The sequence below is a fragment of the Monodelphis domestica genome, chromosome 2 (genome assembly GCF_027887165.1).
Source record: "Monodelphis domestica isolate mMonDom1 chromosome 2, mMonDom1.pri, whole genome shotgun sequence".
In the NCBI taxonomy this organism is placed as follows: Eukaryota; Metazoa; Chordata; class Mammalia; order Didelphimorphia; family Didelphidae; genus Monodelphis; species Monodelphis domestica.
The window spans coordinates 449,102,174-449,117,876 of NC_077228.1; the positions used below are offsets into that span (position 1 = coordinate 449,102,174).

At 33.6% G+C, this 15,703-nt stretch overlaps 1 protein-coding gene across 3 annotated transcripts in view; it reads right to left on the reverse strand.

The window, feature by feature from the left end:
- Positions 1-15,703, reverse strand: part of PDE10A (phosphodiesterase 10A) — a 466,245-nt gene that overhangs the window by 280,911 nt on the left and 169,631 nt on the right. For all 3 annotated transcript variants that reach the window (XM_003340456.4, XM_016429717.2, XM_056814385.1), the window contains exon 2: positions 1,165-1,293. In XM_003340456.4, coding sequence (XP_003340504.2) covers positions 1,165-1,293 — 129 coding nt within the window. The remainder of the gene's footprint in view (positions 1-1,164; positions 1,294-15,703) is intronic.

Genomic DNA, 15,703 nt, shown 5'->3' on the forward strand with positions numbered 1-15,703 from the left:
ACGACAAAATGGACAGTCTCAGAGGTAATTGGAAAGGCCTTTATGAACCTTCATGGAGTGGAGTGAGCAGAAGCAAACAATTTATATGACAGCATTATAAAAAACTACAACTGGGCAAGACTTTAGAACTCTGAACAACATGACAAACAACAATTCCGGAAGAAGAAAAAGGAAACTTGATTATCACTTTTTCCCAGAGAGAAAATAGACTTAAAAAAATGAAACATACAGTTTGGACACAATATTATCTCATAAAGAATAATCATATTTTTCACCTTTTTCAAAGAAATTCAGATTAAATTTGCATTATGCATCACCAGCATCCCCATTTTATATCAGTTAGCTGATGTAATTTCCCAGTATCTATAATTTCAGAACTGATATAAACTAATTAAATGAAACTAGAATCCTCATCCCTGATGACTCATATCAAGGAGAACTTGAAGTAACAGAAAAGAATACCATAACTGCTTGGGAAGGTCCTTAGAAAGCTCCTTCTTGAGGGACCCAATTCATCAGTATGAATGGAGATAAAGTCTCTAAGAGTTTACAAGTGATACAAATTGGTTACAGGTTTTAGAACTAAAAAGAAATATTAGAATTTACTTAATCCCCTAATTTTACAAAAAATGGAAAATTGAGCCCCCAATGGGTGAAATGGTTTGCCCAATGCCAGAAAGGCTGTAAACAAAGGTGATTTTTTTAAACACTTACTTTCTCTCTTAGAAACAATTTTAAGTATTGGTTCCAAAGCCAAAGAAGTGATAAGGATTAGACGATTGGGATTAAGTGACTTGCCCAGGGTCACACAGTTAATAATTGTCTGAGGCCACATTTAAACCCAGGTCCTCCAGACCTAGAGCTCTATCCACTCAATGGTCAGATTTAAACCCAGTTATTCTAACTTGAAATGCAATGTTTTTCCCACCACACCATATTATTGTTCCATTGTTGTACTAATTTTTTTCTAAAATTAGCAGCTGCATTCCAAAAAAAGTAACCCTGGTGTAATGTGTCTGTAGTTGTTCAAAGCTATTTGTACATACATAAATTTATTTTGAGGTGTGAGACTTATGTGCATTAGAAGTGAGCCTTTTATTTTGCAATGTAAGCAAACAAAAACAATTTAAAATAATTTCCTATTCAATTTATGCCAAGTCTTACCATTCTGTTTGTTGTTTTTCTTCTTCAGCCATTTTTCAACTGTCTCTGCACTTACACTTTCAGAAACAAATTCATCGAGTACCTGGGGGTGAAGAGAAAGATAGGCCTTCACTTTTTCATCTGTAAGACCTAAAAGAAAGCAAAAAAGAATAAGATTTATACCTCCAGGGTTAACATTGATAAAAATTAATAAATACTCTGAGTACCGCTAGTGTCATGGAAGCACATTATACACAATCTAAAAACAGCAAGGAGCTAGGACATCTGAAAACACAACTGACGACACACACACATACAGGGACACGGATTTTCAACCTGTAGTTTCCCATATGTGCCTTTCTACAGGCTTTCACAACTTAGCTCCAAACTATCTTCAGGCATAGAATTTCAGTTGAATGAAGAGAAGTCAAGAATTTTAAGAGGTGGAATGGAGGAGAAAGTGCATTCCCAGCATAGGAAATAGATAGAGCATACACAATATACAGGGGTAAATGTCCATAGCAATCTAGTGTTTGTAAACCCAAAGACCCAATCTCTTGGAAGAACTCACTATTTGACCAAAACTACTAGGGAAACTGGAAAACAGAATGGCAGAAACTAGGTATAGACTAAGATCTCATATTCTATTTAAAGAACACTTCAAAATGGGAGTATAATTTAGACATTTGATACCATAAGCAAATTAGGGAAGCATGGAATGGTTTACCTGTCAGATCTATCAATAAGGAAAGAATTTATGACCAAACAAATTCTAGAGAACAAAATGAGATGTAAAATGAATAATTTTGATTATGTGAAATTAAAAAGGGTTTGCACAAGCAAAACCAATACATCCAAGAGTATAAGAGAAATAAAATGGGGAGAAGATTAAAGAACAAATTTCTCTGCTAAAGGCATTATTTCTCAAATGTATAGAGAACTAAGTCAAATTTATAAGAAGAAGTCATTCGCAAGTTAGGGAGTTTTCAGAAAAATAAATCAAAGCTATCTATATTCATATGGGAAAATGTTCTAAATCACTATTGATTAGAAAAAGGCAAATGAAAACAACTCTGAGGTACCACCTCATACCTATCAGACTAGCTAATATTACAGCAAAGTAAAAAATGGTTGGATGGGATGTGACAAAATTGGGACAGTAATACATTGTTGGTGGAATTGTGAACTAATACAAACATTGTGGGGGGTAATTCAGAACTATGCCCAAAAGGTTATAAAATTATGCATGCCCTTTAGATCTGTATCCCAAGGAGATACAAAGGAGGGAAGAAGGACCTAGTTCTACAAAATATATTTATAGCAGCTCTTTTTTTTTGAGGTGGCAAAGAATGGGAATTTGGGGAGATGTCCATCAACTGGGGAAAGATTGAACAAATTTTGGTACATTGTTATGATGAAATACTCTTGCACTAATAAGAAATAACGTATAGAATGATTTCAGAAAAAAAAAAAACTTGTAAAGACCTACATGAATTGATGCAGAGTGCAGTAAGCAAAACCAGGAGAAAATTGTCTAAAAACATAGTAATATTTTAAGATCATCATCTGTGAAAGACTTAGCTATTCTCTGCAATACAATGATCCAAGAGAAAAAAATGCCATCTACCAGCAGAGTAATTCCTCATACTGAGTTTGCATTCTATCTAGTTTAGTTTCTAGATAGTTCACTTTCAATATTAGATCACTCTTTGCAGTAGTTTGCTTGATGCTTGCTTTTAAATGTTTAAACAAAACGGCTAAAGATTTGATCATCATGTAAAAAGCACATGATAAACAATGGTATCACAGGGACATAAGAGAGTTGTAGGAGTGTCAATGAGAGTACTGGGCATTAAAAAGTCATAGGCAATTATATTTTGTATAAATTCTGGTACAATAATGAAAATGAGAGAAGTCATATCTAATAGAGAAAATCCCATGGTGATTTTATGTAGCTATTCATCAGATTTTCTGAGAGTACAAATTCTTTGTAGCAAGTTGACTGGGAGATGAATTTTGTAGCCACCTAGAGTTCAGTTCTAAATTGTCTAAATTGACATTTGGACCCTTAAAATCAGACAGTTAGGTTCTTTGTCCTATTTAGCTCGCCAAACTGTAAAAATAAAATTGTGATCTAAAAAAATAAAATATTCAGATGGAAAAACAGTTCTAATATAGGTTCAAAACTGTTTAAAACTGTTTAACTCACCAATCAGGTTCAAACTGTTTGGATACTTTTGATAGAGGTAATCAAAAGTATCCTCAGTGATAAAGTAAAGCTCAAATATGAACTTCCCTTCAGGGCCAGGGACAAAGATGCTAAAGGGACTCATTATAAACATAAAATATTTATTGAAATATATAAGGATAAAGAAATAATTTCTCATTCTAAGGGATTCCAAATCCACCCATAAACTCCCAGGTTCTGCAAGGAACCCCTTCTCCTGTGTTTCACAGGCTACACTAATCCTCCCTGATCTGACGCAAATTTATACCATCTAAATAAAAACTACTGCTATTATCCCTATAAATCTTAACTTCGCCCTCAAATTATAAAATAGCAATGGCTAGCTGCTTGAGTCTCAACAAGAATCAAGTCTTAGGAGACTCAGAGTCCAAACCAAAGACCAGGTTTTTCTTTGGTCTTCTCAGAGTTACAATCTACAAAACCACAATAGATAGTCAATAGTGTTTCCCAAGTTGGGAAAGGAAAACACTGAGTTCCTTCAGGTCTTTCCTTCAGACAGAGAGGCAAAGATGTTACCTCTTCCAGCCGTGAGAGTTTCTGAGAGTGTGTCTCTGCCAACTGTAATTGACATAGAAAAATGGTTCTAACTGTCACATCTGAAATTAACAGGCTCTCTCAGCTCTGCTTCAAACTCTAGTTCTTTTCTCAAGCAGCCACTTTACTTCTTATCTCTAAACTAATAAAACAATACTTATTCTCTAATATCATCCTTACAGTAGTGATGGAGTCTGAATGTAGACTGAAAGCATGCTATTTTTCACTTCATTTGATTTGTGTACTTTTATTTTGGGGTTTTGTTTTATATGAGCATTCTCTCAAATTTGAACAATATGGAAATGTGTTTTGCATGCTCATACATGTATATCTCATATAAAATTGCTTACCATCTCAAGGGGGGAGAAAGAGTGGGAGAGAGATAATTTTGATCTTATAATTTTGGAAAACATGTTAGAAATTGTTATATGAACATATATGAATCTAATTATATATAATTAGAAAAATAAATTATACTTTTAAAAAGAAAGAAAAAAACATGGAGATGGGATATAGAACAAAAGGACTTGTTGACAATAAGGTTATTTGTGCTTATGAAATTGCTTTAATCTTTTGGGGGGGGGGGATTATAGCTCTAAAAGAAGAGTATCAGAGTATATAATTTGGTATGCAAAAATGGAGGAAACCCAGCAATGTAGCCAACACTATATGAAACACCTAATAATGCTCATTGGATTAATATAGTTCACATATTTTTTTCCTGCATTAGAGTTCATTTTTCCAGTGGCTATTGATCCAACCAGTCTACAGCTCATTTCAGATCCCATCTCAGCACAATGCTTGATTTTAGGATCACAAATTTCACAAGTTCTAAAATCTAGTTCTTTGAATGAAGCCTTTACAGTCAGAACTTTAAGGTATGCAAAATCATTCTTCTTCACAATTGGATGACTTAAGTAATAGAATTATTATAATGCAATTTTGTATTGGAATAAACAAGGCTTAGAAAGGAAAGGTGACTTGCCCAGGGCACTACTGTCAGCTATTTAGTTCCTGAGGCAGGATATGACTCTAAGACCTGAGATCCCTTCATTAGCACCCACTGTGTTCCAGAAACAAAGACTGACAGGAAGATCCTCACAGGTGACATTCTAGATCCCACTTGCACTTCCTCCTACCATCTCCGTGCCTGTACAACTGGAGAGCTCTGCCTTCTCACCAGACTCAGCTCAACTTCCACCTTCTACTCTGTGAGAAGTCTTCCCTTGTCCCTGACTCCCTGATCTCCAGCTGCCAATGCCTACCTTTCTCAGAATGCCTTGTCTCTGCTCTGTGGATGTCTTGTAGTTACCAAGTTGTTTGTGTCTCTCCCATTACATTTTTGCTTTTCTTTGTATCTCTAGCACAGCATCCAGCACACAGAAAACACTATAAAAAACTCTTGTAGACTGATGACCACCACTTCTCAATATAAACACTGCTTAAGGATTGCCACTTTATATGCTCCTATGTATTTCCTAATATGGATAAGAAGTATGCATTGTCACATAAAACGCCACATTCACAAAATCACAACCACAGCAAGATAACATAACATAGTAATGATAATTGTTAATCACAGCTCCTACTCTATTCTCCCAGTAAATTATTTCAGTGTAACTACTTCTCTCTGGAGATGGTTAAATATAAAAAAACAACAGATTATTTCATGTAAGAAGACGACAAGGGAATAACAAAAGGATGAGCCTTCCTGATGGCTCCAGAGAGTAGGTTGCATATTTTCACAATCAGAAAACTTACAAAATTCAAGAGTGTTAATTCTGTTGGGGACTGAAGTCACAACTGCAGTAACTATTTAGCTTCATTATTTCATTGTGAACCCAAACTTTATCTCTCAATGTAACCAGCATTTAATCTGTCTATTTAAAACCATTTACTCAAAAGTTATACAAAGGAGCAGAGCAATGAGAATCTTATATTCATTCCACACAAAAAAAGCATAAAATTCAACTTGAAAAACTCTCCAAGTAATCAGAAATTAAACAGATTCATTAAGTGATTCTGTTCCCCTGGAAAAACTAGTTATAATACCTTGAGACAAAACATACAGGTTATCATTAAAATGATCATATATTTCATCTTAAGATAAATAGCATCCAAATATCAGCAATATTAAATGATCTAAGACAACTAACTCCAAAGGAAACTGATGGAATAGGAATGTAGATGAAAGCATATCATTTTCACTTAATTTTCTTCTTTGTAAAAAAATTTACAACATGATGATTATAGAAATATGTTTTGCATGATAACATATCAAACTGCTTATACCTCAGGGAAGGGTTAGGGAAAAGAAAGAGAGGGAATTTGGAATTCAAAATGTTAAAAAACAAATGTTAAAATTGTTTTCACATGTAATTTTGAAAAAAATATTACTAAACTAAAAATTTAAGGGAAAAAAGATGAACAGCATCTAAAATAAAGCTGAGATATTTCCTTTGATTTTCATTTTTACATCTACTATATTTGACAGTATTGGTGATTCCTTCTCCTAGAAAGTCTTCCTCATTCCCTTTGGCTTTCCATGATATTTCCATCTGACCTTTCTGAATGTATTCCAATATTTCTGGTTCTTCCTTTTGCTTTGTATCAGAAATCATCCATTAGTGTGAATTTACTCATTTCTCTCCACATTCTCCCTGATATGTAACTTTGACTCTCAACTTTATACAGCTGACTCCCAAATCTTCACCCTTTGTTTTGTCATCTCACTAACCTTCAATCCCATATTTTATAATAGTTTATTCCAAAAACAACATAAGATTCAACAAGTCCAAAATGAAACCAACTGTCATTGTCTAAGCTTTTCCTTCCCAGCTATCATTTCATTATTATTCATCATTATCATAGTCAATTCAAATTAAAAGTTGGAATACTCTTTGAATTATTTCTTTCCTTTATATTCTTTATCATCAATTTATTCTACAAAAGTATGTTCAAGACCTATTACATACAATATATTGTGCTAATAGTATCTATCATTTTCCAACTTTATAATCTTTCCTATCAATTCCCACTATTACAATTTTAGTCTAAGCACTCAATTCTTTTTTTTTAATTTTATAATATTTTATTTGATCATTTCCAAGTATTATTCATTAAAGACAAAGATAATTTTCTTTTCCTCCCCCCACCCCCCGTAGCCGACGCGTGATTCCACTGGGTATTACATCTGTTCTTGAGTCGAACCCATTGCTATGTTGTTTTTAATGATTGCCTTAATTTCCTCTTCATTTGAGGTGAGATCCCCCTTTTCATCCTTGATGCTATTAATTTGCCTTTCTTCTTTCCTTTTTTTAATTAAATTAACCAGTACTTTGTCTATTTTGTCTGTTTTTTCAAAGTACCAGCTTCTAGTCTTGTTTATTAGCTCAATAGTTCTGTCACTTTCTATTTTATTAATTTCTCCCTTAATTTTTAGGATCTCTAGTATGGTTTTCTTCTGGGGGTTTTTAATTTGTTCATTCTCAAGTTTTTTTATTTGCATTTCCAATTCCTTGGTCTCTGTCCTCCCTAATTTGTTAATATATGCACTCAGGGATATGAATTTTCCTCTAAGTACTGCCTTGGCTGCATCCCATAAGGTTTGAAAGGATGTTTCGCCGTTGTCATTTTCTTCAACGAAATTGTTAATTGTTTCTATGATTTCTTCTCTAACTATCCGATTTTGGAGTATCATGTTATTTAATTTCCAATTAATTTTTGATTTGGGTCTCCATGTACCCTTGCCGATCAATATTTTAATTGCCTTGTGATCTGAAAAGGCTGCAGTTAATATTTCTGCTTTTCTGCATTTAAGTGCCATGTTTCTATGACCTAGTGTATGATCTATTTTTGTGAATGTGCCATGTGGTGCTGAAAAGAAGGTGTATTCTTTTTTGTCCCTATTTATTTTTCTCCATATGTCTATTAATTCTAATTTTTCTAAGATTTCATTCACCTCTTTTACCTCTTTCTTATTTATTTTTTGATTTGATTTATCTAAATTTGATAGTGGTTGGTTCAAGTCTCCCACTAATATGGTTGCTATGTTGTTAATATTTGTATTAGGGTTTCCTTTAGAGTCTCTCCTCTGTCATGTCCCCTCAACTGCTGTAGTCAAGCAGTTTAAGCACTCAATTCTTAATGGTCCTGCAACTTGGTTTCATGGTATTCATCTATTCTTTTCTCTAGTTCCTACTTACAAAAGGTTTTCCCACCTCTATAATTTCACTCTACTACTCAAAACTTTCAGTTACATATGAACACACCAAACTTTAATCTGCTTTGGTTTCAAAGTATCTTTATATAATTCTACCCAACCTACCTATCCAAATACTCCTCAAAATGTGATTTCTCCTCTAATTAAATTATTCTCCTTAATATTTCATTAATATAAAATCTCAATCTCACATCTATATTTAATGTGTTTGTTTTATTCTCTTCAATTGTGTAAAGGCTTCTTTTTCTTCTTTTTGTTAAAACTCTAACATTTTGTCTTGAAATTAATACTAAGTACTGGTTCCAAGGCAGAAGTGTGGTAAGGGTTAGTCAGGAGGAGTTAAGTGACTTGCCAAAGATCACACAGCTAGGGAGTATAGGAGGACAGATTTGAACCCAGAATCTCCCAACTCTACACCTTTTCTTCTAAACACTGAGTCATTCAGTTGCCCCCATGACAGCTTCTTCTCTATTTCATTTCTATCCATCCTTCAAGTTCAAGTTAAATTCATTTTCACAGATTTAGAGTTGGATTGATCTGACTTCCATCAGCTAGTCAAATCCCCTTATTTTACATTTATTAGAAAACCAAGGCCCAAAAAGCTTAAATAATCTAGCAGAAATCATATAAGTCACAAATAGTAAGGATGGGATTCAAATTAGGTCAAATGATGCTAATTCCAGCATTGATGGTCTATTCTTTCGAATTCCTCCATGAGGTCCTTTACAAATATTTTTTTAAATATTTGATTACAAAATGAATTATTTTAAGTGTTTTAAGACTATCATATGATAAATATGATTTTGGAATAATTTTAGCAAGCCATTTTCATCTTCTATTAGCAATATATTTTATAAGCATAATAAGGAATAAATTATCTCCTAAAAATATCATCTTTTAACATTGAATAGACAGAACATAAATGCATTGTCTAATATACTATAATATATGGAACATTATATATGTATATATATTTTGAACTTATAATAATTTTTGCTCTTATTATACATGAAGACTTCTGTGGTCTAAGATTGTTTTAAAAGAAAATTTTGGATGCAGATTTCTTTCAGATTCCTGTATTTGAAATTAAAGTTGTGTAATGAAAATGTACATTGAGTGAGAACTGTCTGGAATTACTTGCTCTTCTGTGTCCTGCTCTCTGGTTCAGATTTCTTCCTCATTAGGCAGAAAAGTACCTCAAACAGTAATAATGTCATTAAGGGAGCTTAATTAACTAAAATACTGATCAGTTTATATGTATAATGCTTGAGGGTTTAGCAGGAGTCAAAGTGTACAAAAAAGTTTAAAGCACAGATGTGCTAGATTTATTAAAAGAGGAAGACAAAAAAATGGAAAGGGAAGAAAACAAGGCCAAGAATACAGTTTAAAGTGCCAACAATTACAATATGCTTCACATTCTGATGCTTCACATTCCTTCCCAGATGAAATGAAATAGAATTATTGCCCAGTTCTTATACTGTATAGATTAACGGTTCAGTACAAAGGATTCAAAGTCTCTGTAAATCAGAGCCAGGTCGTAACAGTTAGAAGTGGTACATATTTCTTGATAATGATTAAATTTCATAGGCTCTAATTAAAGTAGCATATCTGGATAAACTTTTATAGATATATTTAAAAACAAATGTGGAGAATTCATTTAAGGGTGCCTAATAGAATAAGATGCTGAATTCATCATTCTCTGGGTAAAATCTATTTCAGTTTCATTTGGCATTACATTCAAAAGACCCAAGTATAAAAATTTTTTGTACTGTTTTCATTTCATAGAAACAAATACTTCATAGAAAATTAGAATGGTGTCAAGAGGGACTCTGCTCCTGACTTGGGTAAAATAAGAAACTAAGCATGTTTTGTAGACTTAAACAATGTTTATTAGAAGAATTATTATTTTTAAAAATCAAACCAAATATTATTTGTCTCTTTTCCATTCATTTATATTCATTTAATCTACAGTCAACTTCTTAGGCAGTATTATGCCTTTATATTTCAACAGAGTTCTCATTACATTGACTGATTATAAGCAGTACTCCCTACATCCCAGTCTTACTGGGATTAATTGCCAGAAGTGTCAATATCACCTCATTTTTCTTGAAATGAAGCATTGACTTTTCCTTTAATTGTCCTTTCTGGGTCATCACTAAGTGCAAGAACTTTGTATCATCACCAATTTCATTCATTCTTTGTCTTTGAGCTTCTTCAATTGTGACCATTCTCCAGTCTTCATCTTCATCATATTCTACAGTATATGGAAAGTTAAATTTATTGGGTGATGGTGGTCATGGCAGTGTTCTCTCTTTGCTAGTCAAAGAATAATTTTCTTTATCTTTGCCCTTTCTATTTTTCATTTCTTCCCATAACATTGTCACTATCTCATGTGGGTTCTTGAGAATGAATGTACTATTTATAGTTTGTATGAAACATGTCTTGATAGCTACAAGCTTTGCAAGAGTTAACTTTACTGGGGGAAGCTGGGTAGCTCAATGGATTGAGAACCAGGCCTAGAGATGGCAGGTCCTAGGATCAAATCTGGTCTCAGATACTTCCTAGTCATGTGACCCTGGGCAAGTTACTTACCCCCCACTGCCTAATCCTTACCACTCTTCTGCCTTAGAACCATTATATAGTATTGATTCTAAGATGAAAGGTAAGGGTTAAAAAAAAGGGTTAATGACACCTCTTTATTCTTTATCATTGTACCATTATTGTCCACATGACCTCACAAATTTTCTGCAGAAAAACCTTGATTCTTTTAAATGAATATTATTTATATAGCAATTCAGGTTTCCAAAAGTACTCATTAATATCTCACTTTAACTATAAAAACTGTGGGACCTAGGTGTTATCCAAATTTTTACAAATGAGAAAACTAATGAGGAAAGAAATAATTAAGAGAACAAGGTTGCTAGAGTTGAGGGGAATTGAGAAAGACTCCTTATAGAAGATGAGATTTTAGTTGGGACTTAATGGAAACCAGTAGACAAATATTAGGAGAGAGAACATTCTAGACATGGGAAACAGCCAGAGAAAATGTCTGAACCTGAGAAATGGAGTGTTATTTGTGGAACTGCAAGGAAGTCAGTGTCACTGGGATAAAAAAATATACATATATATGAAGATATATATATATATATATATATATATATATAAAAGAATAAGCTATAAGGGTACTAGGTTATAAAGGGGTTTGAAAATCCAAAAGATGTTGATAGAGAATCATTTAAATTTACTTGGGGCCAGGGGCAGGGATGACATGTTTTTAAGAAAACACTTTGGTGGATGATTGGAGAATGAATTGGAGTAGGGAGAGACATGGAGAACCATCAGGAAATTATTGCAACAGCTCAGGTGTAATGTTATTAGGAACAATAGCAAAGTGCTGACAGTATCAGAGAGGAGGGGGAGTATTCAAGAGATAGTGTGAAGGTCAAATCAAAAGGACTTGGCAACAGATTGGATATGGGGGATGTGAACAGAGTGAAGAGTCAAGGAAAGCTCTTATGTTGGATGCTTGAGGAATTGGGAGGATGATAATCACCCTCTACAGTACAGATATCAAACTTATAGCCTATAAAAGTCCTAAATGCCTCCTGAAACAGATTAAATATAATTGGAAATTATTAACAAAATTAGTGAAAATACAACACAACATAATGTTAACTAGCAGTTTTCTAAGTCAATATGTAGTCATAGGGATTCATTTCTATTTGACTTTGACACCATTTCTCTATAGTAATAAGGAAGTTGGAAGAAAGAGGCTACTTTGAGGGGAAAGAAAATTAATTTCATTTTGGACATGTTGAGTTTAAGATGTCTTCTTATCAGTCAATTTGAGATGTCTAATTGGAGGTCAGCAGAAAGATTAGGGCTAGATAAATAAGATTTGAAAATAACCAGCATGGAGATGATTATTAAATCCAGAGAAGTATATAAGATTACCAAGGGAAATAGTGCAGACAGAGAAGAGAGTCAAGGACAGAACTCTACGAATGAAGATTTAAAAAGACTGAGAAGTAGTAGTTAGATAAGTAGATGAATGAGAAGTGGGTGATATTGAGAAAATCTAAGATAGAAGAGAGTCATCAACAGGGTAGAAGAAAGAAACACACATCCTATCAGAACTCTAATGTCTTTATATGTCAGTAAGAGAGTAAATAATGTAGGACACTTGGAAACATTTTTTTTATATTTTGCTAAAACTGAGAGGAGGAAAAAAAGGAAAGGAAAAAATGGAAGGAGATGGATCAGATTGCATGAGAATACTGTATGAATATTGTGAAAGGGGTGGAGAATTTGAACTACACATTAACTTCTCTTTTACCTAAACAAGACAAAGAAAAATTGGACTATATATACATACGTACATAAATATACACATGTGTATATAGAAAACATATATGCACAAACTTATACATACGAAGACTTGGTATAAATATAATGAAATTCATCAGTAATTCAGGAAAAAAACAGGGAGAGGATAGATGTTGAGGACAGTAGATTCAGGGAAGAATTAATCATCAAACAAATTCCATTTTCAGAAGATGAAGAATGAAACTGAAAAATAAAAAAAAGAAAAGGTAAGAATTTGTGATTGACAAATAGGCAAGAAGAAAGGAAGAGGAAGAAAACAATCAAAGTAGCAAATATCTATCCTTTATGTTGAATATACTCCACATACTCCTTTTTGAATGTTGCCTTCTTTTTAAAAAGAAAAGCAAGGAATAAAGAGATGAGGAAACTTAAAAAAAAAGATATGATGGAAAGACAATTGATCATTATAACTGAATGCAAATGGAATAAATTCACCCACAAAAGGGAAAAATGTAGACAAATGTATAAGACTGCCAAAATCTAGCAATTTATTGTCAATAAGAAATACACTTGAAAAAAGAATTACAAAGAATTAAAAATATGATACTGGAGATAAATCAATTATATGCTTCGAATTAAAATTTTAAAAGCAGGGGTAGCAATCATAATCTTAGACAAAAATGTGTGAATTAAATGTTTGAGGACTCCCAACCAGAATCTAAAAGCCTCACCATGTGTTTTAATTTGCCAGTGTGACAGGCAAGATTTTTGATTGATGGTAGTCAAGGGATGTGACTTGTAGGGACTGAAGTGAAACCCTGGTCAATTCGAAAATTTTAGGGGAAGGGTTTAGATTGAACTTAAAAGCCAGCATGTGAAGCAAGCTGAATCTCTCTGTGTCATTTTTTTTACTTACAGAGGAGCTCTCTCACAGCTGAACTGGCACCTATCTATATAAGAAATCTCTGGCAAGTGAAACAGTAGGTGGCTGCCCAGCAGGGACACCACCCAGCTGGGAATCAGAAAAATCAACCTCTTGGGTTGTGTTCCCTTCCTGAACTCACTGTACCATGAGGATAACTGGACATGAGGAAGCATGTGACTGGAAACTTTTGGAAGTTAGGTTGTTCTTTCTCTATTTCTTTCTCTTTACTAATACATATTTTCTAGGGTTTTGTTGTGGTCATATGCCTGGTTCATTTCTTCTTTTCATTGTTGATGAAAATTTAGATGGGGGAAAAAAGTTCCCTTCAGGACTGGGTTGGCTACATTTCAAAAAGGTTTTTATTACACTGTTGTAATTTGCTTCAGTGAATTTTTTTCTTTTATCGCCCCCCTCCATTGTTTATTCTTTAACTCACATTTTCTTTAAGATTGTTAGGCTCAAATTTTAATTATTTTCAATGAAAGCATTTAAAAACATATTTGTTGCACTGTCATCAACAAGGGTGCATTTGTTTTTTGTGCTGTTTTTGAACTTTTTGTCAGGTTTTTACATCTAAGTATGGGATCATTTTTGTAAAGATAGCATATACATATCTGGGCAATAGGCTTATTCCTTTTTTGTTCCTGTTCAGTGATCACCAAAGATCATATCTGCCTTTTTGAAAATTGTACTCAGATCTTTAATGTGTTCTTATGTATATTTTGTTTAGATTATCTAGATTCAAGAAGGCTACATTGAGGTCCCCTCATTGTAGTTTTTCTTTAAGCACTTTGATGTGATGTAATTTGGAAAATATCATATACACTTACACACAGAATGTTATTATTGCTTATAGGACTTTTAAATATAATGTAATTTACCTGTTTTATTTTTTAAATAAGTATATTTTATTTTTGTTATAAAGAAGAAGAAGAAATGAACCAGGAATATGACAACAAAACCCTAGAAAACCAATAACAACAAAAACTAAACACCAAAATACAAATTCTCAAAATTAAATTAATAAAAATTAAAGAAAAACACTAAATTTATTTAAAATTTTAAAATTATTGAAAATTATATTTCTTGACAACAAAACTGATCATTTAAATGAATCAGATGAATATTGACAAAAATACAAAATATGCAGATCAGCCAAAAAGGAAAAAAATAACCCATTCTCAGTTATGAAAAAAAAAAGAATCTGAAAGAACTATAAATAAATTCCCAAAAAGAGGAAAGGAATGAGTTTCAAGAAAACTGTATAAAATATTCAAGGATTTATTCACAAAAAGTCTGTCTTTCCCTTTTCCTTACCCCTTCCTACCTTCACACACACACAAAGATACAGTGTGGTGATATAGAGAAGACATTGGAGAAACCCTGATGAGAATTGGAGTGGAGAGAGGGGCAACAGAAATGGTTTTTAAAAAAGAGGGGTAGTATTGGTAAAACACCAAGAAGAACTTTAAATGATGGGAAAGAATCAGAAATATCATGGAGTAAGGCAAGAAGAAGCAATAGAAGAACTTCACAGAATTTCATGTTAAGATAAAAGTCTACAGATGACAAGGAATCACTAGGGCAGTGATGGCAAACCTATGGAGTGGATGTCAAAGATGCACAGAGAGTACCCTCTGTGGGCACTTGGCCACCCTCTCTCCTCACCCCCCACTCCTCAGAGTTTGTTACTAGAAAAGCAGAGGAACCCGAATGAATCTTCTCTCTTCCCACTCTCTACTGCACCTGACATTTTTTCCCAACACCTGTCCCTCTGCCCAGCTGCCCAATTGAAGCACTTTCTCCCCTAACTGTGTAGGGTAATGGGAGGTAGGCAGGGCATACCCAGCATGTTGGTGAAGGTGGGCATGGCACTCAGTCTAGGGAGTGGGGTGGGGGTGCAGGTGGGACCCAGGACTCCATCTCTAAAAGATTCACCATCAATACACTAGGAAATGGCAGAGTTAGGGAGAAGGACATTATTCCTATTCTTTCCTGCCCCCTCTAGTTGGTACTTTGTGATAAAGTTCCATCTTCATGTCTAATTCTGGCTGTGATTAAGAGAGTCGCATACTAATCTTTAAGATTTATTCAGCTTTGAGTTCTTTAGTGAAAATAGCAAAATCCATTCAGTATGTGTACGTTTCTTATCATTCTGTGAACTAAGGTTCCAAATTTAAGATGTTAATGACTTTCAATAGTTGTAAATTGGCTCTGAATTTATCCCAAAGACCCACAGAGGAAATGGTTCTTATTCATTGCCAAAACCCACAATCATCTAACTTTATTATTTTCACACTTTCTA